Source organism: Lissotriton vulgaris, chromosome 2_1 (assembly GCF_964263255.1).
Source record: "Lissotriton vulgaris chromosome 2_1, aLisVul1.2, whole genome shotgun sequence".
Classification (NCBI taxonomy): domain Eukaryota; kingdom Metazoa; phylum Chordata; class Amphibia; order Caudata; family Salamandridae; genus Lissotriton; species Lissotriton vulgaris.
The window spans coordinates 432743372-432770598 of record NC_141687.1 but is presented as its reverse complement, the minus strand read 5'-3'; the positions used below and the strand labels follow the sequence as shown (position 1 = coordinate 432770598).

General features: G+C 44.2%; 2 protein-coding genes across 2 annotated transcripts in view; one reads left to right on the top strand and one right to left on the bottom strand.

Annotated features, from left to right (window-relative positions):
- The window catches only part of LOC147730535 (gamma-crystallin M2-like), a 233514-nt gene that overhangs the window by 160952 nt on the left and 45335 nt on the right, over window positions 1-27227 (top strand). The gene's annotated exons all lie outside the window — the stretch shown is intronic.
- On the bottom strand, window positions 1728-27059 carry LOC147730536 (gamma-crystallin-1-like). Its single transcript, XM_086958578.1, has 3 exons — window positions 27037-27059; window positions 4926-5168; window positions 1728-2055 (listed from the first exon to the last, which is right to left on the bottom strand). The coding sequence occupies exons 1-3, from the start codon at window positions 27043-27045 to the stop codon at window positions 1783-1785; spliced, it is 525 nt and encodes a 174-aa protein (XP_086814704.1). The 5' UTR covers window positions 27046-27059; the 3' UTR covers window positions 1728-1782.

Genomic DNA, 27227 nt, shown 5'->3' with positions numbered 1-27227 from the left:
GAACGATGGTGGATTCAACCAAGATCTGTGACTGAAGGTGAGTGTCTGAAAGTTTTAACGCTCTGTCCTTCATCTCCTTGTGTTAGCTTTGTTCATCCTAAATTTGCAGGGTATGCCCAGACATGGGTTCCTTGCTAACTTTTCCACTGGATTCAAACTTACTTCAAAACAGGTCTCGGGATGCTTGTTTGAAGTCCAGGCAAAACCTGGATTGTCAATTCGGGCAGGACTGCTCCCAAAAGGAACAGGGTCAAGACTGATTTGCATATGACTGGGTCTGAACGGGGGTGGGGAAGTGCGATAAAGAATGATGATAGATTCAACCCAAATCTGTGACTGAGGGGTGAGTGCTCAATGAAATGTATCACACAGACCACTCACACGTTGAATGGTTCAAAAAGACTACGAACTAGAAATGACTTATCAAGAACACAACCCCATCATCTTTACAAGGAAATAACAGGACAATCCTGCGTGTGTGCATCATGTTGCTCACTTCCTAATATTAAGCTTTTTTTTACAGTATGTATAAGAAATAGAAAAAGGTATTCTGAACTGCTGGCATTTGTTTAAATGGGGAAAGGAGCTGAAGGACCAAGGTGTCATGCAACAGGTAACAACTTTATCTTCAGAGATGCTAATTAGGAGAAATGTGAGAATGTGCAGTGAAACAGCAATGGAAAATCCTGGGTCCAGCATGTCCAGATGCCACAAAGTGGCACTTTTGAATCGCTATTTAAGAACCGCAAAACACCATGTATGTAGGATTTGCAAATAAGTTTGTGAATCCTACATATTCCTTAATTGCGAATCGAAATTAAGGAATACCTCCCCATTCATTCCTATGGGCCTAGAGGCCCATAGGAATGAGGCCCATAGGAATTAATGGAAGACATTCTCAATTTGCGATTCTCAATTAGAGAATTGCAAATTGAGAATGCAATTTCAAGGGGGCCAGGGTGTCAAAAGGACACTGTGTTGCATCCCTGAAATGTGCATGTGTGCACATGTGCACACATACATTCACCAAGGGGATGTATGTTGCCACATGGCATTTTGAAAAATGCAAGAAAGTGCATTTTTGAAAGAATTTTGAAGTTGGTGGTAATTTGCGATTCCTTATGGCCAAATTGCACTTTTTCTGGGCCTCTTACATTACATTTAAAGAATCGCAATTTGCGATTCCTTAGATGCAATCGCAAAATAGGGAATCGCAAATATGCGATTCCTTATTTTGCGAGGCTGTTCTCGAATGTTGGCATTTGTGATCGCAATTTTGAATGATACATATGGCCCTTAGTCACTAAAAAGTGTTTATTTTTCAAAAATTCACATCTCTGGTTTCCTACAGTAGACTTTTTTCCATTTTGGTGTTATTTAAATCATAAAAATATTTCCAATTTTTATGAATTGCTGTTGGATTTCTATTGTGTCTCAGGTATGTAACGTATTGCTGTTTTTTAATTGCTTTAAACCCTTGTCTCCTAAGTTAAGCCTGCCTATTCGCAGCCAGCTACCAAGGGCTGAGCAAGGGAATAATTTATTGAGATCGTGACTGGACCTTATATTTTGATTATGGCCTTTTTACTGGGGTAGGTGCCTACCTACATCTAATAAGTAACCACCTTTCAAAAGCAACTATATAGATTCCATATGTTTTAAGAAAAGCAGTGAGGATCTTTATTTTCAACTGTTGAGGGGAGGAAAAATACACTTTGAAATCAAGGTATTTTAATTTTTTTTTATTAATACAGTCTAAACAAAGTTACTACCTACAGTAGTTTACAAATATCCCATTCTTCTGAAGGAACCAACCCTGGGGCTCATGGCTCCCCAGTCAGTGTATCTCCTGTACTCCCCAGGCCTCAGGTAGTATTGACGTCCTTTATAGTTGGGCTCTTCATAAAAAATCCAGTGCCCCTCAAACACATTACAGGAGTGGATGTCATTGAAGTGGAATCGGTCAAAGACATTTGGGCAGTCATCTGTGAAGTCCATCATCTGCCCTTCAAAGTCACTTTCCTCATACAGCCTGATCCGGAAGGTGCCACGGTACTGTGAAAGTGAAAAGAAAAGAAGGGATGCAAAAGATCAATTTTTAGATCAACATGGCATACCACTGGAATATCGAGTTTTAAAATATCATGATGGCAAAATATCAGGTCCTAAATAACTGCTATTAAATTATTGTGAAAGTATGAAGGTAAGTATATATCAGTAAGCATAGATTAGCTACTCTTTGATTCACACATATGTAATTTGACAATATATGTTACCTTAAAGATAACATAGAGGTAAAGTTAAGAATTGTACATCTATGTACCTTATATTCATGACATTTGGGTTCCCAATATTCAGGCCAAGATATTTCCACACATCAATATATTTTTTTACTCAATATTCTGACATACAACTGATCCACTAACAAAACAGGTGTTTTTGACTAAAATGGTATTGACTCACCCTGTATATATTTATACAAAATGTTATTTCACGTCTCATTCTGAAAAGGAAACTGTATTATTTTCTTTTCATCAAACAGAAAGATAGCTTGACAGCAAACACTATAAAGATATGTTTTACCAGAAGGTGGATTATCTAACTGGAGTTAGGTCTTCCATTACCAAAAGCAGATAAATTAAGAATGGATAACAAGGGGACACATCACATCAGGTAGGATACCTGCACCCCAATGATTGTAGGTATGTCTAAACTACTTTTTCAAGGTTTCCACGGTGTTACAAATCATTATATGGACTATGCTGAGAATTATTTAGATTCATTGACTATTCTGAACACTGGGTTCTGGTGATAGAGACCCTGCATTGTAAATTAAGCACTGCATTTAAAATGTGTGGCCTTACAATATGATGATCTAGACCATCCAAACTGCCTAGTGTGGTGTTGCTTCTTTGCTCTCTGCTACCTTACAATATAACTCTGACCCACACAAAATTAAATGCAAGACAATCACACATGACTTTCATTTAGCAAACAACATCCATATAGTTAAAATGATGGTAAACGGAATATTGGTGAAAATGATGACAGACCTATAAATAATGTTGCTAGTCAAGAGAAAGGGATGTAATGTTGCCCTAAGTGATGTAATCCAGCCTATTCTGAGATGATACTAATGATGCAGATATTCCATCCACTGTATTGGAAGTGTCATAGGCTGTAATGCACTTGTAATATGATGGATGGGATAGCTGTATGTTTGTGATTGAGTATCCCATCTGTCAAACTCTAAATACATGCCATGCTGTTGATCACACCAAGAGTCAAGTTCACAGTCAATTTAAACCATGCCTTAGCAGTGTTAAGTATTAAACTTGCACCTCATTCCAGGAAGGAGGACAATATTGTGTCTTGTAGGAAGGAAATACAGCCTTCAATGCCCATACAAGTTGCTGTAACAGCTAAAGGTGTCCTAGCCCAGCTACTCTTTCCATTCTACTAGGGAGCACTTCACACTTGAGACTGGACAGGAAAGAGTCAGAGAGGCAAATATATGCCATCAATTTGTTTGCTGAATATTTAAAGATCATGTTAGCACAGTCAGAATACAAACCTCTCAGTATATATGTGCCTTGTTGGATACACAAGGACAAGTCATGTGTATCATACACAATCTCTACAATTTATTCCTGCATGCTTTCATAGGTTTTTCATAAATAATTGCTATGATTTATTTACTCACAAAATCCAACCTGTAGTAGATAATACCTGCCCAACACACTGTAAATAGACTCAGGTCTGATCATATTATAAAAAATTAACAATGTAATGCTGTTCTATAGTGCAACTCTGTGGGACTTGGCCTTTTTGGCTAAAGTTCCCTAAACATTTTGCTCCCCCCCTGGACCGTTTTTCTGACAGAGTTGCCAATTTAGATGCTTTGGGTACCTTGCCACTGCTGATCAGTGTCAAAGTACAAGAGTTCCCTGTGTAAATTGTAATGGTAATTGGTTGATTAGTTTGTTTGCCTTACTAGTAAAGTCCCTAGTGATGTGCAGTGTGTGTGCCAGGGCTAGTAATGCAAAGGCGCGCGGAGAAGGAAACTCCGGCCTGCAGTGTAGGGCCTGCGTGCAGTTCGCTAAGTTAGCATGTTGTCCTGATCAGTGCAACCACTTCTCAGGCCTTACTTTCTCTTTTGCATACACAGTAGGCAACCCTGTGGTAGGTCCCGGTAACCCCTGGGCAGGGTGCAGTGTAAGTAAAAGGCAGGACATTTAATGAGGTTTGTGCTATAAAACACTCCATTTCATTTTTCACTGGTGAAAGGCCATCCTGCCCATAGGACAGAATGGGGGAGGCTGGGTATTGTGTTTTGTTAGCCTAGTTTCCTATAAGTTTAAAATGCAGAGGTGAAGTTTAGTATGTATGAACTCACAGTGTCATGCAGCGCGGTGTGCGTTTCTTGGTGCCAACTGAGACTGCAGAAAGGAGTGCCTGGTGAGCGTACACTCGGAGTCGACGTGGAGTCCCATCAGCATTGTGTGTGTGACTCATGATGCAGCAACAGTCCGATTTGCCTCTTGAAACCAACTACTACTCCTCCATCCCACACGTTGACTGAGTCTTTGCTTTATACCATATACAGCGCTCCTCTGCTTTTCAGCTACGGGCACACTATATAAATACTACATACATATGTACATACATAAAAGAACAGGGTGTCATGGTTGATCAATGGATTTTGATACGTCTCCCCCCATACTAAAAAGGATGGGCAGGGCTTTAATTATTAAAACTGTTTGGAGAGAGACATAGAAATGTGGATGCTCTAGAAAAGCACTTGTTGCATTAGTAACCTATTTTAGACAGAAGCATAAAGTATACATTTTCAATATTTGTGTCTTTAAAAACCAAAATAAAGTTGTTTAAAAAGCTGAAAGCATATGGGATGAACCTGGTCTTACTTCAGGGATCATTCGACAGGACTTGATAGTGTCATTGTATCCCATCCACCGCTGGTACTCGGGGTACTCCCCCATCCTCAGATAGTACTGGCGCCCCCTGTAGTTGGGGTGCTCATAAAGCATCCAGTTTCCATTTTGAACACGGAGGGAGTTGCAGCGACTGATGTAGGAGTGCAGGTCTGCACTATCAGAATTGCACTCATAGGAGCGGCCACCAAAGTTTCTGTCCTCGTAGAAAATAATCTGTAAAAAGGATGATAAAATGAAACATTATATAAGCTATTGGCTATGCTGTGCTGCACCCGTAGCAGATAACTCTGTTCTCATTGACCTCGATGAAAGATAGACTTTTGTCATAATCCTCAAACTTGCTATCAAATCTCATATTTACACTTTCTGTTAAAATCACATACCTTAATACTAAAAAGTGACCAGGTGAATCATTCCTAAATGCAGCATTTTTCAAGACCTTAGAATGGGTAAATTGACCTATGACACATCCAGTTTTCCAACTGGCTGTTGAGAGATCCAACTTTAGAAAAGTATTGAGCCAATCACTCTTTTTATCACACTTTTTCAGCCGTTTCTTTTAATCCTGAATAGGAGGACACATGTTAGAATATTCTACCAATGTCTAGATAATCTACCATCTATAAAAGAACTGCTGTACATAGAGTGGTTCTAAATCTGTGCAGTAACATCAGAAAATAAAAACCTAAAGCACCTACATGTGGATGGTGACTTCATACAGTTGTTAGGGTTGTGTATCTTTATTCGCCTCACACAACCCCAGAACTGCCCCTTCTAAAACGATGTTGATAAGTGGTATGCCAGGGAATTAATTGTGTACCATTTGCAGGACTTTTCACAAGGCGAGGGTAGGGGTCACCAAAAAGTTCTCAAGAGATTCTCTCTTGTTTCCAATTGTTGTCTGTGGGCTTTGAACACTATCAGTGGTTAATTTGAACCTGTGGTAGCTCTATTCTGAGGACAATGAGTTATTTCTTTTAAACTTTGATCCAGCACACGACTGGTGCCAAGCAGGTGAGAGCCACTTAATTCCCAGCACTGGGGATTTACTACCCCCTCACTACCTCTAATCCCACAGCACAGAGCTGGTAGACCTGGCCATTGCCTGACTGAGGCCTGCCACCTGGGACGCGGGAGCCACAGGAGAGAGGGGCCAGTTAATACTGTGGGAACTGCGGTGCACTGTGCTGAACCCTTAAGTGTTGCAGACCAGAGGGGTCCCCCCCGCATGCACATCTCGACAGCAGAGTACTGCATTCTGGCGGTATGGTGGAGGGCACCCTTGTGAGGGCCGAGCAGAGGCGACATCAGGGACACCTCAGGACAATATCATAACCGAGCGGGACAGATGGGCAAACATAGGGCAAAACCAGTGGAGACTGCCACAGAACAAAAGGAGGGACAATGGGAGCATGTGCAGAGCAATGCGGGGCGCAGAAGCTTGAAGACCTCATACAACAACAACTGGCTAAGATTCTAGAGGCAATCTTAGACTCAAGAGAGACACTGCTTCAAGATATAAGCACAGTTTCGGTGTGGTTTGGCCTACTCCATGCAGAGCACCAGAAGCTCAACGAAAAGGTGAAAGTGTTGATATTAAGACTTGAGTAGCTGTCCCCGGCCCACCAGGCTATGGTCAAACAGGTAGCAGAGTGGCAGGACAGGGTTAAAACACTGGACGCGGGGCAGAACATAGTTAAGGGCATAGCCGACGAAACAACATCCGCATTTTCGGCCTTCCAGAGGAGGTTGAAAATGGCAACATGATGGCCTATTTGGAACAATGGCTCTGCACAGTGGTTGCACCGGAGGGCTAACGCAGTTCTACACCCTGTAGAGGGCACCGGAACCCAGCACGCCTGCTGGTGCGGGGCCGACCCCCGAGACCAGTAGTGGCCTGGTTATTACATTACATCTTACTGCACTAGGCATGATCAAATAGCCAATTTGACGTAATTTACAGTCTTGTCTCCATATTCCCGGACTATACCCTTGAAGTGCAACAAAATTGAGCCTGCTTCTTGGAAGTTAAGAAGGCACTGAGATCAGAAGGCTTCCAGCACTCTTATTTTTCCTGCCCAACTTCGCATAGTAGTGGATGGTAATACACATTTCTGTGAAGACGCTTCAACTGCATGGGACTGATTGGAAGAGTATCAAACCGAAACCCCTCGGGTGGCGCAAAAACAGGCGCTGATCCGCCAGAATAGGTGGGCTGGAAAGTGTTCCTCACAGACAGAGCGAGAAAGGGCAGCGTCACACCAGGCAGGGGCTGAGATTTTGTGGGAAGATAAGTCCCACTCTGAAGTGGGGTCATGCTCCCAGAAGGGCACTTGGGGTTCGGACTCAGACTCCTCTAATGGAGACAGCCTCAACATTCCACAAGTAACCCCAAAACTGCATATAATATCATATAGCTGAGCCTGTACTGAGGAATTGCACTGGCTCAGTGCCTTGCCGCTGCAGTAGCAGCGGACTCTCCTTGAGCCCGAGGAGGCGATGTCGCCCTGGTTGGACTAATTTTGAGGATCGTGCACGGCAAAGGCCCTGATATTTGACACGCTCTTGAGAGATATCGAATAAAGCCATGACCCTCTGAAGGACATTACCGTAGCTGGTTTGGGCATTGATTGTCTTTTATAGTCATATGAAGGGTTTGGGCGGACAGCAGTTGCCCCACTGTTGGGGAATGGGGCTTTTTTCCATGTTGGGATCCTTTTTTCTGTTATTTTTTGTTGTGCAAGGCTTGGCATATTTGTACGGTGGATAACTGACTGCTTTTGCATTTAGCTGGATTGGGAGGGGGTTGGAGGGTGGTGGAAGGGGATGGACTGCCTCACCTGTGATGTCAACACACTGCCAAGCACTGTAGTTCCTTACGTGGAACATTAAGGGGATGGGGTCCATGTCCAAATGCCATAACATACATAATTATTTAAAGAGACAGGGAGTGCAGATAGCTCTCCTGCAGAAGGCACATCTGGTTTGAGCATAGGTAGAAAGAATGTGTAGGCTTTGGGGAGGGTAGGTCCATGCTACATCTTTCTCAGCATATGCACAAGGGTGTTAGTCTGGGTTAGATCCAGGGTACCCTTTGAGCTGACAAGGTCCATAATAGATAAGGAGGGCAGATGTGTCTTTCTCCTGGGGAGGCTATATGGCCAACCTTTCTACTCAAATAGCGGACATGATGCTAGGTAGGGTTATAATGGGGGCTGATTTTTATATAGTGATAGAGGTAGACTTGGACCGTTCTCACCCTCCCTTACAGTGGGTTAAAACCCGACGAGTGGCGACTGGATTGAGGAGTGGATGTCACATTGGGAATTGAAAGATATTTGGAAAATCCAACATAGAGAGACATGAGGATACTCATTTTACTCCCCAATGCAGCAACTGCACACACAACTAAACGCCTTTTGGTTCTCCCCCTCCCTCAGCGGTTTTATCATGGGTACGGAATATCTAGGGCGGACCCTGTCGTATCACAGTCCATTGCTGCTGAAATACAGGCCGCATGGAGATAGACTTCCGATACCTACATAGCACCTCAATCCTATGTCTCTAGAAGATGCACTGTTTACTAGCACCTTGCACTCCCTCGTAGGAGAGTTCTTCACTGAAAATGAACAATCCACTTCCTCTGCGTGGGAAGCGCATAAGGTGGTGGTGGGAGGACACTGTGTGGGGCAAACTGTGGGAGTGTGTAAGGTCCTCCACAAGGACTTCTTGGCTAGGGAGGAAAAATCCGGGCACTGGATAACCTCCAGGGACAATATGGGCAGGCCCACACTCGTCTTCTGGATAGACGCAAGCAATACGCTGACACCTTGGAAAGGCTTAGGTTTTACGACTATAACACATATATGGACAGGGTGCAAGGGAGGGAAAAGCTGGCCGATTGTTGGCCTGGTTAATTAGGCCGGAAATAAATGGGTCCCCTGTTATACGTGTTCGGACGGCTGCTGGCTTGACTGTACATGACCCGGAGGAGATCAATGGTCTTAAGAAAGAAAGAAAGAAATTTAGGAACTATTATAAGACATTCTATGCCGCTCCCCCTGGGGCCCTCAGCGCGCTTATAAGTGCTTTCCTTGGCCCGTTGAACCTCCACATTTTAAATGCAGAGGCAAGAGAGGAATTGGACCCTACAGGAGGTGCAGGGAGCCATCACCACTATGGCCAATGGAAACACTCCTGGCCAGATGGCCATCCGGCGGAGTTTTATCAGAAGTTTTGGACCGATAGGCTCCAAGATTGGTTACCTTGTATGCAGAGGTGGGTCATTTGTCAGAGAGCATGTGTGATGCACTGGTGATCCCACTCCCCAAGACTGCAGCCCCTGATGCTGGGGTTGAAGATTACAGGCCCCTCTCCACGCTCAACACTGACTTTAAAATATTAAGCAAGGTGTTGGCGCTTAGACTATTTCCATATATGCTGCACCTAATCCATGCCGATGAGAAAGGATTTATGCCTTCCAGCAATATATCTTACAACCTCAGATACTTGTACGGTATCACCCAGAGGCACATTCCCTCTGACAGGCCGCTATTCTGTCCATCGACCTGGAAAAGGCCTTTGATATGGTGTGGTGCGACTTACTGCTAGTGGTTATGAGGTGCTTCGGTATGGGAGATGACTGGGTGGCTTGGGTGTGACGCACTCCACAGCCAGAGTCAAGACTAGTAAAAATATCTCACCACAATATCAAATAGAGCGAGGTACCCAACAGGGATGCCCCCTGTTGCCGCTTCTATTTGCCTAGGCGATAGAGCCCCTGGCTGAGCTACTTTGACAAAGAGGGGAAGTCATGGGCCTGGCGAAAGAAGGGAGGACACATATCATGTCCATTTATGCGGGTGACCTTCTGGTCTACCTCTGCCATGCTACTAGGGGTGTGGCGACAGCTCTACATTGCTTGGAGACATTTGAGGAGCTGTTGGGTCTACGGGTTAATAAATGTAAAACATACTTGTTCTCTGTGGCTGGACCATTAGAGCGCCCTCCCAATCTACTTGCGGATGTTAACTGGGCACCAGTTATGTTTAAATAGCTAGGTATTCAGGTCTTTTAGTAATTGGAAGATCTAAGGGGTGGTAACTTGCATAAAGCACTTGGATCACTCCGGTCCAGCGTTCAATTCTGGGGTACGTTAGTCCTTCCCATAATGGCTACGTTCTCCCTGGTGAAAATGGTCAAGTTACCCGGCTTATTATGCTATTTCGCAAACTTGCCAGTAATGATGCCTGCGGGATGGTTACACACTTTTGACTCCTTAACTCGAGACTTAGTCTACGGTACACATAGAGTGTCCCTCCAGACTCTGAGGCATCCTGTAGAGGCAGATGGCTTGGGAGTGCCACATTTTGAGCTCTATCAATAGGAGCCCAGCTGCAGTGGCTGTCCCAATGGCTGGAAGGAGTAAATACGGAAGGGACCTTTTTAATGGAGCCCGGTCAAAATCCCACACTGCTGCTGCTGGCCAAACTCTTGGACCATACAATAAAAGTTCCCTATACCTCGATATTGCAGACCACAACACTACGGTGCTAGAAACATTGCATCAAGAAAGTAACTGATACCCCAAAGTACTCTCTGGGTTTACCCCTGGTGGGGCTGCCACACGAGGAGTCGCAGAGTGTCATAGCTGCGGAACAGATGCCACCATGGGCGGCGGTGGGACTTGAGAACGTGAGGGATTGTCATCAAGAGGGAATGCTGCTCCCCTTTGCAGAACTGGTGGAGGGATGTGGCCTTCCCCCCAGCCAGTTCCTTATATATGAGACTTTGCAATGAGCATTTGGGCAGTTATGGGGTCAAAGTAGAGAGGAACAGGGAACGAGCGGGGTCTGATCACCCTGGGTCACAGGGAGACACCAAATTAAATGGTTCTAAGCATCCCTGCTGTCTCCACAACTGAAACTGAGGGGTAAATGGGAAAGGAATCTGAGAAGGGAAATGACCGATAAGGAATGGAGCAGAGTCCTGAAATCCCCTAAGAAAGTATCACGGAATACACGATTGAAATATGTTCAATTCAATTATGTGCATAAGACATACCTGACACCGCATAGGATATTTGTCACTTTTTGGGCAGGGCCGAGGGGATGCTCGAGATGCAGCCGGGAAGACGCAGACTTCCTGCACATGACTTTGGATTGCGGGACCAGACAATCCTTCTGGCATGAAATACTCTCTAAATTATTTTTCTTTATTAAAAAATAAACATATAAATGGCCCTTCTGGCAGGTTCACCCCTGAACTTCTTGCTTTTAATGGTGACCTGGTGATGGTGATTTTTGGGTTCTGCGCACTTTCACTGTGTCCCAGTGGAAAGTACGTGCGCACTCTGAGTGCGTGGAGTAAGGTTGGCCTGCCCTCCCATAGGAATGCATGGGGAATGTCGGTGTCCCTGGTAGTTCCTGATGCGTGAGGTCTGCATGCTCGAATTTGGTATGTGCGAACTCGTGAGAGTGAATGCTTTGCAATGATGTATGTGGCATGAGTGTGACTTCTAGACATGGCTGTGTATGTGCTGTGAAGGTGCTGGCGTGTGATTGGCTGGAGCTGGCTGGGATGCCAGGCTCCATGAGTCATGATGGGTCCGCCCGGTGGTGAGTGTGGAGATTAGCATGCTGATGGCTGGGGAGGAGTGTACCTGTGTACTGAATGAGGCTAGATTTTCCCCAGACAATGCTGGCTCTGCCCCCTGTGGTGCGACTGATGACCCTAGCCCTGCCAGTGAATAGAGTGAGGTGATGAGCACATCAAGGGTGCCCCAAAACCAGCTGCGACTGGTTTCTCCCCCACCCTGCGCCTACAGACAAAGGAATGTGGTGTATAAAAATGGGGCTGTGTCCCCACAGAAATTGTTCTCTTCCAGGATCCTGCCTGAGGGGGCTGCTGCTGTTGCTGGGCCAGAGGACCGCCACTTGGACTGTCTCCCTGCCTGGAGACCCAGTGAGCTGGCTCTGGGCCCAGCCTTGCCCCCCTGCCCGCTTAAAGGAACCTCTGTGCTGGTGCCTGGACTTTTAGGACCTGGTAGCGCTTTTATTTTCCTTATAGCGCTTGAGAGCGCTTGATCCTGCCCTCCAGCGCTTGGGAGCGCTGTGATCCTGTTCCTAGCACCTGGGAGCACTGTAAATTGTCCTTGAGCGCTGGGAGCGCGATACTTTCCCTTTTGCTGCTGCCCACGCCGCTTTTTGCTGATTTTTGCACCCCTAGCAGGTGCCCACCCCGCCAGGGACCTGGTGCCGTTGGTTTGCCCCCATAGCGAGTGTCACCTCGCTTTATATTTAAATTCTGGAGGGAGCCTACCCCTCGTGTCTCCCCCCGCATCACCGCGCAGCCCGGGACAAACCAAACATCGCCGCCGACCTGCGACCAGGAAGTCAGGCAGGCCGGGCGGGACAACCGGAAACCGGAAGTAGGAGGGCGGGAGCCTACCCCGCCTCCCACAGAAGAGTCGCGGCTGCACGAGCACCGGGGCTGGCAGGAGCCTACTCTACGCCCCGGTGCACTCGCCCAGGAGAGAGAAGCCTTCTGTCCAGCAGCGGGGCCCCCGTGGTGTGGGGAGAGCCCCGCAGCTGCCGATTAAGAGAAGGAGTCTGGAGACCCAGGGAGCGCCCCCCAGAGACCGGTGAGTGGGGCTCTGAGTGAGGCAGTTGGGGGGGGGTGTCGGGCACGCTTTCGGTGCCGCCCCCTCGACCTGGGACCCCTTCTCCCTTCCCGCTGAACAGTGACCTGGGGACAATTGAGAGGTTGAGTCCGTCGGGAGGGACTCCAACAAGGCGGCATTGTGGTGCCACGAGTTCCCCAGGAGGGGGGGACTCCAACTTTCAGCGGCATTTCCTGGAGCTCGAGCCCCCAGGGGGGGAGCTCCAACGCCCGGGCCATTTGTTCTCTTGAGTCGCGGAGGGACTCCAACGGCCGCATTTTGTGTTTGAGCCTGAAAGGCTCAAGGGGGCATTTTGATATAAGCAGAGCCCACGAGGCTCAAGGCGGCATTTGCCCTTACAGTCCTGAGAGAGGCTCAAAGCAGCATTTCCTTCGTTCTTGAGTCCAGGAGGGACTCCATAGGCGCCGAAGTTGTTGATTGAGCCCGAGAGGCTTCCAGCCCACAATCGTATTTAGAGCCCAGAGAGGCTCGTGTGGGGCAGTAATTTCTTTATAGCCTGGAAGGCTCCTACGTTGGCCCTCTCATTCCTTACACAGCTGCCCATTATGTAGTGGGCAGCTGCCACGTTTAGGTCTTGGCGCAGTGGCGCAACCTGGACCCTGGACTTTTGATGTAAGTTCTGTGTTAATGTGATTTATGTGAAGTGTTCTTTGCTGCACCTCTGAACGTGTTGTAGATGCATCATGTGCCTTGTTCCTTACACCTCTGAATGTGTGTTTATGCATCATGTGTTTCTCTTACACCTCTGAATGTTTTTAGGCATCATGTGTTCTCCTGTGTTGCACCTCTGAATGTGTTTTTATGCGTCATGTGCCTTGTCCTTACACCGCTGAATGTAGGTTCTGCATCATGTGTTTTCCTCCCTTACACCGCTGAATGTATAGTGATGCATCATGTGTAATGTGCCTATGCCCCTACTTGTATTATGATACTTAGGTGGTTGTTCTTCTAGTACAGGTGGTGCTAGTGAGGTCCTGGTTACCAGTAGTTACTGGTTGTGTACTTTATGTTCTATTTTTGTGCTACAGTGATTTGTATTCTAAGTTCTAAAAGTGCTATTTCTTTACTAAGTGCTGATTCCTGACAGTGGTCCAGGTGGCCCTGTCTTGTACAGATCCCCTGTAAATTCTGCCCGTGCCTGTTGGCACATTGTAAACTGTGTGTTTTTATGTAATGTGTTTGGTATAATACAAAGGCTATTTTTATATATAACCTTGTGTGGAGTTTCCTTTGTGGTGGGCCTTGGGTGTTGTTGCTGGGGTGCGTGCGCAAATACTTAACTCACATCGCCTCCAAGTTTAGCCTTGCTGCTCGCGCCACGTTACTTAGAGGGTGAGCAGGGGTTATCTTGGCGTGTAACTCCCTTGCCCTGACTTAGGAGTGGTGGTCTCTGACTGACTTTGGCGCAAGCCCTGGCCAGCCAGGAATCCCATTTCTAACAGTATATATATATTTCTCCCAAAAAAAAATGTTCCTCATATAATTTCCCTCAATGTATTATAGAACTACCATACCCCCTGTAAAACAATAAATACACTCAAATACTATTATTGAAATTCGTTTTTTGAATACACTGTACTCCAACATTTCGTAACCAAAATATGTAAAAAATTTATTTTTCTCATATATTTATGTGATTGAAAAATATAATCACGTAAAATGAGTTCAAATATCAAATTCCTTTATAACATAGAGTCAAATATCCTATTCATTATAAGATTTTTTCAGGATTTTTTACTAGATATGAAGTCTTCATGTATATCTATTACATCCAACCTCTTAAATTATCCGGCAACTCTTCTTGATGAAGCACAAGTGTTTGCAGGTGCCGACGCTCGTTTCGGTGCAAAGCGACCGAAGGGCCGGGCACCTTCCTCAGGGCACACACCATAAAAGTTCATGAGTGGAAGCGCAACCAAAATATATCTGATTACTTGGTACCATTGCATATAGAAACTGAACTCCAGCACTTCTTTAAACAGCGAAAGACCTCAACGAACAAAAAGCAGCAAAGAAGTGCGTGCGCTTCTCATATCGCATTGCATCCCTTATAAGTGTCCGCGAATATGAATTACGGGTGCCTCTTTACTTGATGAATGAAAGTTACTAGACATACAGGATGCAGAAACAGCAAGGGGTATTCCAAATGGTGCTCAGACCACTTCTGGTGGGAGAGAAATCTCTGTGCCGTACGCTGACGACTGGAACCGTACTGTAGGGGGTAACAAGAACAATCAAGCCTAAAAAGCATTGGTATTCAGCGCTCCGACCTTCAATAGATCCATCCTCAGGTTTCTGAGCAAAACATTGAGGCACACCACGTATTCTTTTCCAAATTAAGCGCTGTTGCTTTGCTCCAAAGTACCATGGGCTCCTACCATGGTCATCACTTTCTTGGTGAAGTCAGGAACTCCGGGCCTGCTCTTTGAGGTGATTATGCAACAGAGACTCAGATACAGTCTGGCACAATGAAATAACACTCAAAATGGCCCACCAATCACAGGAAAGAGATATAGCTACGAATGCTTGTCTTTTTCTTTACAAAATGCATTAATAGAGGAGTAAAATGGTGATCAACAAGGCAAAGTCGAAGGTCCTAACAATTTCTAGGCCCATGATTAAACGATACATGTTATTGTAGTGCTACCACCTCTACATGCTACAGACACTGTAGCACTGAGTGAGATATATTATGTTAACTATAGAGGAATTATGATTAAAAGCAACATTCAGTAGGAAGTGCTGTGTGGCACAGGATTGAGCTCAGGCAGACAAAACATCTGTTACTCACAGCTATTCTCTTGAAGAATCCGTGCACGTGAGAAACTGAGTTTCATGTTTCCTAACAATCGTGACTTCACATGGGAACTTCTCAAAGTGTCTTGGTGTAAAGCAATCCACAGTCTCAACTTAAGGTTGCATGGCATAATTTATCCTTTATGGCGCGGGAAGTATGGGTGTGGGGGAAACTGCAGCACCCCCAACAAAGTCCATGCTTGAGTTCAGAAGGTGAATCAATAATGAAGATTCCTTTACATTATGTTTTTAGCTTGTCACATTTGCTCTGTGTTCAAAGAGAGAGTCCAAATGGCAGGCTATGTCTTCAGACAAATTGCGTGCTATCCTTTTAACATGGAGATTAGTGTTTACTTTTCTTTCTCTGATTGAGGACTTTCTAAAGTGAACTATGTGACAATCTTGCTGGGAAACAGTGAGTGTGAACGGCAAGGCTGTAGCATGTCACGTTTCTTTCGAACACAGAAGAACCTTTAAATACCTGTAAATGAACTGTACGAATATTTCAAATATTTCAAATATATCAGCGGTTGGGAAAATACACGTTTTATAATTCTGAAGAGTAATGGTAACAGAAATGTTAATACTCATAACAAATCAAGACACTTTACTTGGTGATGTGCACATGATAAAAATATGCAGAAACCGAATTCCCGTACATTATCGGTTGTGCGCTGTATAGTTTTATCTGTCAAAATGCATGTCTATGCAAATGTACTCGAAATTTCAATAGTAAATATGCAGTCTGAAGCTAGTGACAATGTGCTACAAACTGATGCATTAGTAACATATCTGTGACAGTGTCCTCCGAAGTTCACTACAGACTACACATTACACTCATAAAGACGTTCCTGCGGAATAGGTCTGGTAAGAAAATGGCATTAGAGCAATGTTGAGGGTGACATTTTTGATGTCCAGTGTTCCTTGACTTTAATCTATGTAATTTTCCGCCAATGGAGATATGTAGAGGCTGCTAAGGAAATCCAGCATAAACTAGTTCATTGTACTCAGTGTTCAGATACAAGCTCAGATATACTCTTCCCCATGGTGTATTTCAGGGTCAGAGCAGGGGTGGTGTCTCTCAAAACAGGCTTTGTCATCTGCAGCTGTTCTGAAAGTCTCTGTTGTAATTGCTAATGGTCCTGCTTTTGGTCTGACTGGGCAGCTAGTTAGATGATTCTGGGATCTTGGATGTGCTTTTTCTCATCCAGCAGGAGCTCACAGCAGGTCTTTGTTACACAGGTTATACGTATGGTTTACAGAAGCAGGTGCACATCTTTTCTCTCCCAGGGCAGCGCCTCTCCTCTTCCTTATTACAGTAACATGCCTTCTTCTATGTAAGCACAGAGAGCTTCGTCCGAAGTGAAATGGGTTCTCTCCTGATGGCAGTAGAGGGCAATATATTTCTGCAGGCTTAGGCTGCAGCTATATACTAGTGTCTAATCATAACACTGCTTAAAAGGACTGTCAAAGCACTAAAAAGTGCATTTTTCGGGGCTCTACCACAGGTCTTATAAATGGTTCCCAGCCACTAGAATCTGTGAGTACTTTCCCAGCTACCTTTTACATGGCAGATGCTCCTGGTCTTCTCATGTCCATAGGTAGAGTGAAGTGCACAGGAACGTTTCAGTATACGAGGTGTGCATATGATGGACAGGCTTTGGGCTATCTATATTGGGAATCCAGGCTAGTAGAAGAACAGGAAATCATGGAGAGAAAACGGGGTATCTGAGGATCCAGCTAATTACATCACTATTATAGGGGCATTGTGTAATGGGAGTTGAAATGGACTAGCCTTTATATCATCTCATCTGAATTTGCACTTTGGTTCACAATCACCACATGCAAAATGCACAGCACTCAGAGAACAGAAGATTGCCTCATTCTGAGTGGCTTATCAAATGTTACTATGTGTGGAATGAAAAGGCACTTGCCACTGTGCTTATTTTTTAGCTACCACCAATCATCAAACTCACAAATGTATATTAACCACCCTACATTAGCAGTGAGTGCACTCTTGGTCCCTATTGTGTAGCCGAGTACTCAACTTCACTAGTAGGAGCAATTGCAAAAACAAACTCTTGTCAAGTGTACTTGAGATGTCTAGGCCCGCACGGTAGGAAAAATACAAAGTCAAATAGTAAACACATAGTGAAAGGAAGATACCACAGACCAGAATAACATAGGGTACTGAATTTTAACCAAAAATCTATATAAGTTCAACTTAACCTTATTGTGTGCTTCTTCAGCCATCTTTTCTCTGGCTCTCTTTCCACAAAAACAAAAAAATACTTAGGTCATTATGATTATTATTATTATTATTATTATTATTAAATTAAATTTGTAATGCGCGCAAATACCCAAAAAGTGTTTCCCGGCACGTAGCACGCAAGTTGCTAGAAAGCGAGTGGTTAAAAGCACATTTTCCGCTAAAAAAGCCAAGTTTTAAGATTTCTTTGAAAGCTCAGATAAGACAAGTCATTTTTCAAAGACACAGGAAGAGAATTCCAGATTTTGGGGCCGAGACAAGAGAAGGAGCAACCTCCCATTCTTGTTAATTTGAATCTGGGAATAACAAAGTCCCCATGAGCTGTAGAGCACTGGGGGCGAGAAAGAATTTATGGATGGATGAGCTCTTGCAGATACGGTGGTGCAACCCCCTTATTGATTTTAAAGATGTAACACAAAGTTTTAAATTTAATTCTTTGATTGATTAGTAGCCAGTGGAGGTCACAAAGATAAAGCTAGATGGAAGCCTGTCTAGGAACTTGGCAGAGAAGGCGTGCTGCAGAGTTCTGCACTACCTGTAACTTTCACAGTACCGTTTGACAACTACCAAGGTAAAGAACGTTGCTGTAATCGAGGCAAGAGGTGATAAGTGCCTGGACTACCGTGCGTTGGGTAGAGACGGGGAGCATCCGGATGATCTTATGAAGCCATCTCAAGATCGTAAAGCAGATGGCAGCCACATTAGCCGCCTGTTGTCTCATGGAAAGATTTTCATCAATGATGAAGCCCAGATTGCTGACATGAGTGACAGGAACGGGAAAGGGACCCATTTCGTGAGGCCAATGGTGAGGGCCCCATAGGTCCTTATGCTTACCTAGGATAACAACCTCCGTCTTGTCCCCATTCAACTTCAATAACTGAGGGGCATCCACTCTGTCACTTGCCGTAGGCCGCACTGAAGGGCAGATGTTGTAGTGTCTTTGGTGGTGGACAATGAAAAAACAATCTGGGTATCATCAGCATACGAATAGAGGGATAATCCTGCCTCCTCCACGATTTTAGCCAGGGGTCTAACGTAGATGTTAAAAACCAAGGGGCTTAAAACGGGCCACTGTGAGACTCTGTGTGCTGATGCGCAGATCTTAGATGATGACTTGGCAGAAAAGACCTGAAAGGTGCGACCACTGAGAATTGAGGCAAACCAAGATAAGGCGATGCTATTGAGCCCAAGTGACCTGAGGGCATTAAGCAAGATGTTATGTGACACAGTATTGATTGCGGCACTCAGGTCTAATAGAATGAGTGCCGCTGGGACGTTTAAACAACTAGAGTCTGGTTCCCCAAACATTTTAATGGTAGAGTGGACTATCTCACCAGGGCGGGTCCTAGTGGTCTCAAATTTCTATAATTCCTGGGTTAGACAAACAGACACAGCCCATGTGGATCATTTGGAAAATGTTCTTAACGATTACAGTCAAAAATCTTGCACTAATTTCGATCTCATAATTTTAGGTGATTTTAACATTCAAAAATGTGTTTTAAAATGTAACTTAGGCAACCTGGAGGGTCAGACTGAAAGTGGCAATCTGCACTTTGCTCACACCAAAGCGGGGGAGGCGCTTGAATTTTTCCTTGCTAGCCTTAATATGTTTGAACCCCTCAGCACTGGTAGTGACGAATCTTTGCCCACTTATAAAGGGTCTGAACGTGGGTCTGTGATAGATTTCATTTTTGTTTCTAAGGGCTTAACCTCTAAGATGGGGATATATGAGGTAACTGCCTCCCCACATAGTGACCACAATCCAGTCTCTGCACAGGTTCACTGGAGTGACTTATGGAGCAAACACCTGGGTACTCCTAGGGCTTGCACATCGACGGTGCCCAGTGACCAGGGCAGACGGCTTAAGTGGGGTAAGGTGGTCCAGGAAACCTTCATCGCTTCCCTGTGCCCAAAGATAGAGGAACCCATGTGTATTTGTCTAGACCAAAATGCCACTAGTAAAGAGACTGTTTTAGCTTTTAACTCTATTTGCTCACAAATAGCTAAAGAACTCACAGTTCCCAAATCCAATTTGCCACCCAAGCCTCATAAATGGTTTGACAGAAATTGCTCTAAAGCCCATAAAGACCTGAAAAATGCACTTAAAGCAAAGCCGAGGGATAAAACCTTAATCTCTAAATTAAGACGGGAGTATAAATTGGCTATCAAAAATAGAAAAAACACAATTAAAAAAAATGCCTGGAATGACTTGCTTGACGTGGATATACTACGTAATAGTAAGAGATTCTGGGACATTATAAATAACCAATTCTTCTCTGGGGAGATTAACACTATCTCGGACTGCATTATCAGTGATGAGAAATGGGTTGATCATTTTAAAAACATATACGGCGGTAATGACTCTGTGAATGGAAACGATATAGGACTGACCAGTGGGCTAGCGGCAGTAGAATTCTGCGAGGAGGAGGTATATAAAGCTATAACGGACTCCACGAAGAATAAGGCTCCGGGACCAGATGGAGTCCCGGTAGACTTTTTTATATACGCCCCAACCACCTGGTCTAAAGTCCTCACAAATGTTTTTAGGGCAACAAATGATGGATGTTTTCCAGAAACTTGGAATACATCTGTCATAGTACCCATTTTTAAAAAAGGAGATAGGGAGAATCCGGGATGCTACCGCCCAATTTCTTTAATAGACTCTGCCTTTAAGATCCTGGGCAGAGTACTATTGACTAAATTGAGATCAAACCTGGAGCTCTGTGGGGGCCTCGCAGAGATTCAATATGGCTTTAGGGAAAAACGGGGAACCTTAGAGCAATGCTCAAATTTACATCTCCTAATATCTAAGTACACGGTGGCCGGGGAGGGCTCACTATATTTAGCCTTTATGGACCTCTCCTCGGCCTTCGACTTGGTTAATAGGGCCAAGCTCTGGGCTATACTCCGTGAGCTTGGTATCGAGGATTCCTTGGTGGCCCTCATAGCAAGTTTGCACCAAGGACTTACTGCGAAGGTCCGGGTAACCAGGGATGGGCGATGTTCCGACAGCTTTAGGTCAAATAAGGGTGTCCGACAAGGCTGCATTTTGGCCCCACTTTTATTCACCATTTATATTAATGATCTAGGAAAGTTCTTGTTAGCAGGCAACGCTGATGTCCCGCGGGTAGGTGGGAAGCAGATTCCGGCTCTCCTATATGCGGATGATGCTGTTCTCATCGCCCGCACGGGCATTGGTCTACAGACCCTTTTGGAGCTTTTTGGTTCCTTTATGGCTAAATTAGATTTAAAAATCAATGTGACCAAATCGCACACAATGATCGTGGGTCCGCAGAAAAATAAATCACACACAAAAACTTTTTTCTGTAAAGGCGAGGTTCTCTCCAGGGTCCCTGTTTTTCCATACTTAGGGGTCCTGTTTGATGAGAAGGGCTCCTGGGTTCCGCAAATTAAGGCCAAGCATATTTCTTTAGCCCGGTCCACAGCAGCCCTGATGGATTTCACTAAAAGACTAGGGGCTAAACCAATGGAAGCTGTGTTAAAAGTTTACAAAAGTAAATGCATTTCTATAGCCTCATATGGTGCAGCATTGTGGGGTTACACCAACCTGGACAGTATGCAGAGGGTAGAGAATAAGATTATTAGAAGAATCTTGTCGGTTCCAAACTCCACACCTACTTACTCCATACATGAAGAAGTTGGCATACCCTATATTATAGATGGATTGAAATTGGCCCCTTTACTTTTTTGGGCCAATACCTGGTTAAATACTGAGTTGTCTTTAAACCATACAATTCTTAAAGACGTGACTGCAAGGGAGGGGGCAATGAACATACCCTGGTTGAGATACATAAAGTCATCATTCACTGCCCTCGGGAGACCTGACCTATATACAACACCGTCAATAATTAGGAAAGCAGACATTGCATGGATCAAGAAGGAATTCCAGGGGAGGACACGCTTAGAGAGAGAGGAGTCTGAAGTTAACAAACCATTAGTAAGAGCACACTTGGTTTTGTCCTCTTCCCCCTCGATGGAACCATACCTGCAATATGTTTCTAAACCCTTGCACAGATTTTTGCTAACCAGATTTAGAATGAACCTGATCCACTATTCACTAGGCACCTTCCCCACGTGGGGTAAACCGGAGCATGCACCACCGTGTGAGTGTGACCAGTTTTCTAATCAGGACACTCTCCATTTTCTGTTTTTTTGTGCATTTCATAACACGGAGAGGAGAAAATATCTAATTCCCCTCCTGAAAATTCTTGGCTTCATACAAGTGAGACCAGCCTTGCTTTATCTTCAAAGATTACCGGATGCACACGTCACTTTTTGTGTAGCAAGTTTTCTAACAGCCGCATATAGAGGAAGAAACAAAAGAATCCCTAGAACTGTACTGTTTTAAACTAAAACCCAATATATTAACTGTAACTTTATTTTATATATCATGGTGATTAATTAAGTGACTCTTTTACGGACACTGTGTAAAAACAAAATGAATTGTGGGTATTTTTGAAATGTTTTTAATGTATGTATTTCTCTTGCCTTTTATGATTTTAACAAAAATCGAATAAAGTGTATTTTGACTGACTGACTGACTGACTGAGTGCCGCTGTTTCCCCATGGTCAAGATGTTGGCACAATTTCTAAGTGACCCCAAGCAGAGAAGTTTCAGTAGAGAAATTGGCTCTGAACCCGGATTGAGAGGTCCTCACCAGAGATTAAAAATAAACTGTCTTATTGCTTACTCCTCAACCTTCATCAGAGATCTGCCTTCCCCTCAAAAAAGCAAATAAAGCATTGCTAGGCAGTGGTCAGTCTGATTGAGTCGCTGCCGTCAGGCACCGCCTCCATTAGTCCTCCGGTCAGAAACCCAGTCACACAGTGGAATGCATTACAAAGAGCAATCACTGTCCACATGTTCCTGTGATTATAGTGATGCAAGTAATGTAATGCAGTCAACAGACACAGTTTCTGGCTGAAAGTACTTGTTGTCATCAGTAGATTAAGGGAAATTCATTGCACACAACTACAATGTCACAACAGTGAACAGATACCTCTGCACTAGTCCCATACACATAAATGCTTTTCTGAGCTTCTTAACACCTTGGCTGCTAGGCGTTTTCCCCTCCCATGCTTGATCCTTTGTTTTCCCATTATTCATGACGAGCTCAGCTCGTCATCAGCACAGCTCAACTGTGCATCATGACGAGCTGAGCTCGTCATGAGCATCGAAAGGGTTAAATTTAAATCTGATGATTGTGCTCACAGCAAAGAGAGCATGCATCATAAAGTAGGAGTGGGTGAATAATTCCCTTCCACCTGCCGAGTTTGCAGAGTTTTGCCTACACCAGATTCCGCTTGGAATGTGGACTTCCGGCAAAACTCCTCCAACCACCACATGTCAGTGTTTTGTTCTTGCATGTGAGAATTTGCATCCCCTAGCATGGATTTCGGGCTCTAAAACGGCTCCCAGGGAGATTTAGCAACACTGGCAGTAGTGGCAGGTCGTGACCGTTCTCATTGATAAAGCTTCCACTCGAGTAGAAAATCTACTCGAGTGGCAGAAAGAAGCAGTACCCTCTGGCATGCCATGTGGTGTCGAAAATGCTAATTGTAAAGCACCAAACAAGCTCCTGGTGCTACAAAATCAGTGAAATCAATGCAACATGCCAAATCCTGTCCACACTTACACTCTGCAAAATCTCACAGGGTTTTTATGTAACTCTGCAGCATTCCACTGAGTGAAACTTCCCAAGATCCACTCACCTCTTCATAAAAAGGATGGTTAAACATATCCTCTAGTAAACATCTCTTTTCACATGCCAAGATGACAGTAGGTATTATACCCAAACTCTTACATATATTTATTTGGATTGTGAGCCAGGACATTTTGGGGTAAATTTATATTCATGCAATGCAGTACACCAACCAAAGGTGCTGTGCTGTGCTGCACTGCATTATGGGAAAAGGTGAAAGCAGCACAACACCATATCCCAAATTTGGCACAGATTTTCGTTCTCCCTGTGTTAGCACACATTCAGCGGTCCTACGCCAAAAAATTCAGCAGGGAACCATGGGTGTATCTCTGATGTGAAGAATAGATTTTGTACAGGAAGGAGAACCTCTCAGTACAAAATATAAAAACTTTGACATAGTACATCACAGATGCAAATGTATATATGTTTTGTGAAAACCTATTCCTAAATTCATGTCAGCCTCAAGAAGGTGTAAATGTTTGCCAAAACACTGTCTATCAATGTTAGTGGGTAGGGATTTTCATCAAAACACTTGCATCAAATACCCATGCACTACCCATGATACGCGCCGTTGACACAATTAGCACAAATTGTTGCTTTTTGTTACTTCGAGGCTACTTTCCATCACAAAACTTGCTTTTCGATGAAAAGCAAATCCCGAATCAAAACTTCACACCAGTTTGTGTCTGTTTTGTGACTCATACCAAGTGCAAAGTGAAGATGAATTGTCCGTTTGTGCTTAAACACTTAACTGCATAGCATTTGGAAAATTATTATGATGTGCAATTAGCAGTGCCCGAGCAGCAGGCCCCAGGCGCATGGCTTACTGCAATGAATCAGTAGAAACCATTCTGGAGGGAGATTGGGTGGCTTGGAGCTGAGGGGAACTTTTCCCTGCAAGGGAGCACTAACCGCAATGACCTTGGCAATGAGGGGAATGATTTCAAAGTTCATCATGTTGGTTTTGCTCTTCTGAAGGACAAGGCATCGTTTATCAGCCTGGTCTCAGATCCTTGGTAAACTGAGGCTATGCTACGATGTAGTAGTAAAGTCCATCACTGGTCACCTATTCAGTCAGTGGTAGAAGGGAAATGAGAGTAATCTTTTGAGCTGTACTGGCTGCCTGACTTCACCCGTTATCTATGGGGTGAGCTACATTTCAAAATTATATACAAGACTTCTTTTTCTCATGTTTGCTTAGGTGGGTAAATGGCAATAGCCAGTGATCATAGCTAAAGGCCACTTCTTCTGGCATAGGCATCTCTATATAAGAATTTCATACCACAATTTTTTTTAAGTGATATTGTCACCATTACACACCTTGAAAGGCACCTATCTTTTACATGAAACATAATTCATGTACATCGATGCATTCCATAATTTCACCAAATATTTTGAGATCTATTTAACTACATTTCTAAATAGACAATGTGTTGTCCAGTTTTGATATTTCTGCATTACTTTGCTTAAAAATTGTGTTCATCAGCATTGTGGTCGTGTATAGCTCTGAGGCTCGGTATTATTGAAAAGCTGATGATGGAACTCATCTCCTAGTGAGTGGGTCACCATGAAATACAATAAAAATTGTCGCATGCTCTGTCCTTCACGCATCACTTAGATGTGTGAATACATTGTGAATGAAATTAACATGTATAGTATATAGCCTAGAGTGCACTAGAAGTCACAGCCAATGTTAACTATAGAAAGCGCAGCCGATCCCTAATAATGAAGCATCAATTACTGTTGTGTCTCAACACCCTACCACACGACTATTTCTAGGGTTGATCAGCCGGTTGCTAAGCACATTGGTAAGCTAAGACTTTTTTTCTGTCAACAAACTAAAAATATATAGGGGAATACAGGTCATCCTTTGACTTCTTAGACTCAGGACCCTTCGGCTATTGGCTGGGGCATTGTCAATCATCCCACAAGCGTATTTTAGTCTCAGCGTCTTTCTACTGGCTGTTTGAAACTATTCTCTCTCCTCTAATGGGATGCATGAGGGGCTATTGTACATCTAAAATGCTTGGTCATTCATCATACATTCACTATCCATTTCTGATAAGCACAGTAACCAATCACACATCTGCCCTGCCACTGAGCCGCAGCTAACATTGTGATTGCACCTGACTACCCTTCTACCCTACCACCAGAATGCTCTCAGGTCACTGCTTCCTTACTGTGTACCCGCGGCACTGCTTTAATCCTCACCTGGTGCCTTCTATCCCCTGCCAGCGGCTACTACTGAGACATCCTAGCAGCTGCTGCCCGCTGCAAAAGAGCATTGGTAACTCCAGTGAGTTTGGTTTATAAATCACTATCTGAACCAGACCTGTTGGATTTACAAGAACGGTGGAACACAAATGGATCCCTCTCAGCAATGATTTTCCAAAATACTCACAGTAGAACTTTTGTTTGAAGGAAAGTGTTAAATGGTGTGATTTAATTTTGTTTTTGCTAGTTTTTTCCATACTTTTTTATTGAAAGAATGAATGAGATAATCTACAACCCACATTTAAATAATTAAATGTACAGAAAAATAAGACATGCCAAAAATATCAAGCACTCTTTGACCGCTTAAGTCAGTCACTCAGAAAGCTACATCTCCCTGAAGACAAAGAAAGGGATGGTGGTTGGGAGGGGGGATTGAGGAGCCAGGAAGGTGAAAACTGTGAGGGGAAAATTCTAAAAACAGTTGGCCTAATTTATGAGGCCTTGCGTCAGTTTTGCACTTTCGGTGCGTCACTTTTTGTGACGCATCAGCGGCGTAAAACATGCCTCCTTTTGCGCACTAAGCAGATGCGTCACTTCGTAAACCCCTGCGTCAGGTATAATGTATGCAGGGGGGCATTCCCCTGCAAAAACCCTTGTAGAAGTGACGCAGTGAAATCTTACGCCTGACTCACAGCAAGCGTAAGACTGACGCAGGCCCTTTCACATGGGGCTTGCCCCATGTGAAAGGACGCATTGCTGGAGTTGCGTCACTTTTGTGACACACTCCAGCAATGCGTCACTTTTGCGCTTACAGGTACGTCAGAAATACTGACGTATCTGTAACTCCTTGCGACATGATGCGTCATACATTAAATATGATGCATCAGGTATGTCGCAAGGAGTGCGCACTGAGAAGTGGTGCATCGCTGCTTTCATACAGCGATGCGTCATTTCTCATAAATGGGGCCCTGTGTATTTGGCAGGTATGAAAGGAGATACTGGGAGAAATACAAAGATCGATCTTTCCCGGAACGTATGCAGTCAATCTCATTGGTGATTTAGAAAAATTGTCGCTCACAAGCATTGCAGCCTATCCTGGCCTGCTTCCACCTGTCCATACGTTTGTAACAAATAATGCAACTATGGCACAGTGCTCTAGGAAAGGCTAAATACGTTTTTCTTTGAGCTATGAGCACCTACATCAGAAAAGTGTACAAATGAACTGTTCAAAGCAAATTAATCCATCTCAGTCGTCTGTATTACTACATAAGGTAACAATTAACTCTGTTTGTCAAACTCTGGAGGGATCCTAACAAATGAGTAATTGATATTATAGCGACACCCGGGAAAATAAGACTTGTGGAATTTCTAAAGCTGAAGCCCGACATGTTGCCTTACCTTTCCCATGTTGGCTGGTGTCAGTCAGAAGCTGTGTACTCAGTGCTCGGAGGCCCCAGCCCTTTTATACACCGTGGGCACAAACGCGGAAGTCTGGAAACAATGGACCTCGGTCAAGCCCTGGAAGGGAATGTATAGCTTTCTGTATTGTTGCACTGTAATAGGGGAACAGTCTTCTTTTTCAGACTCTC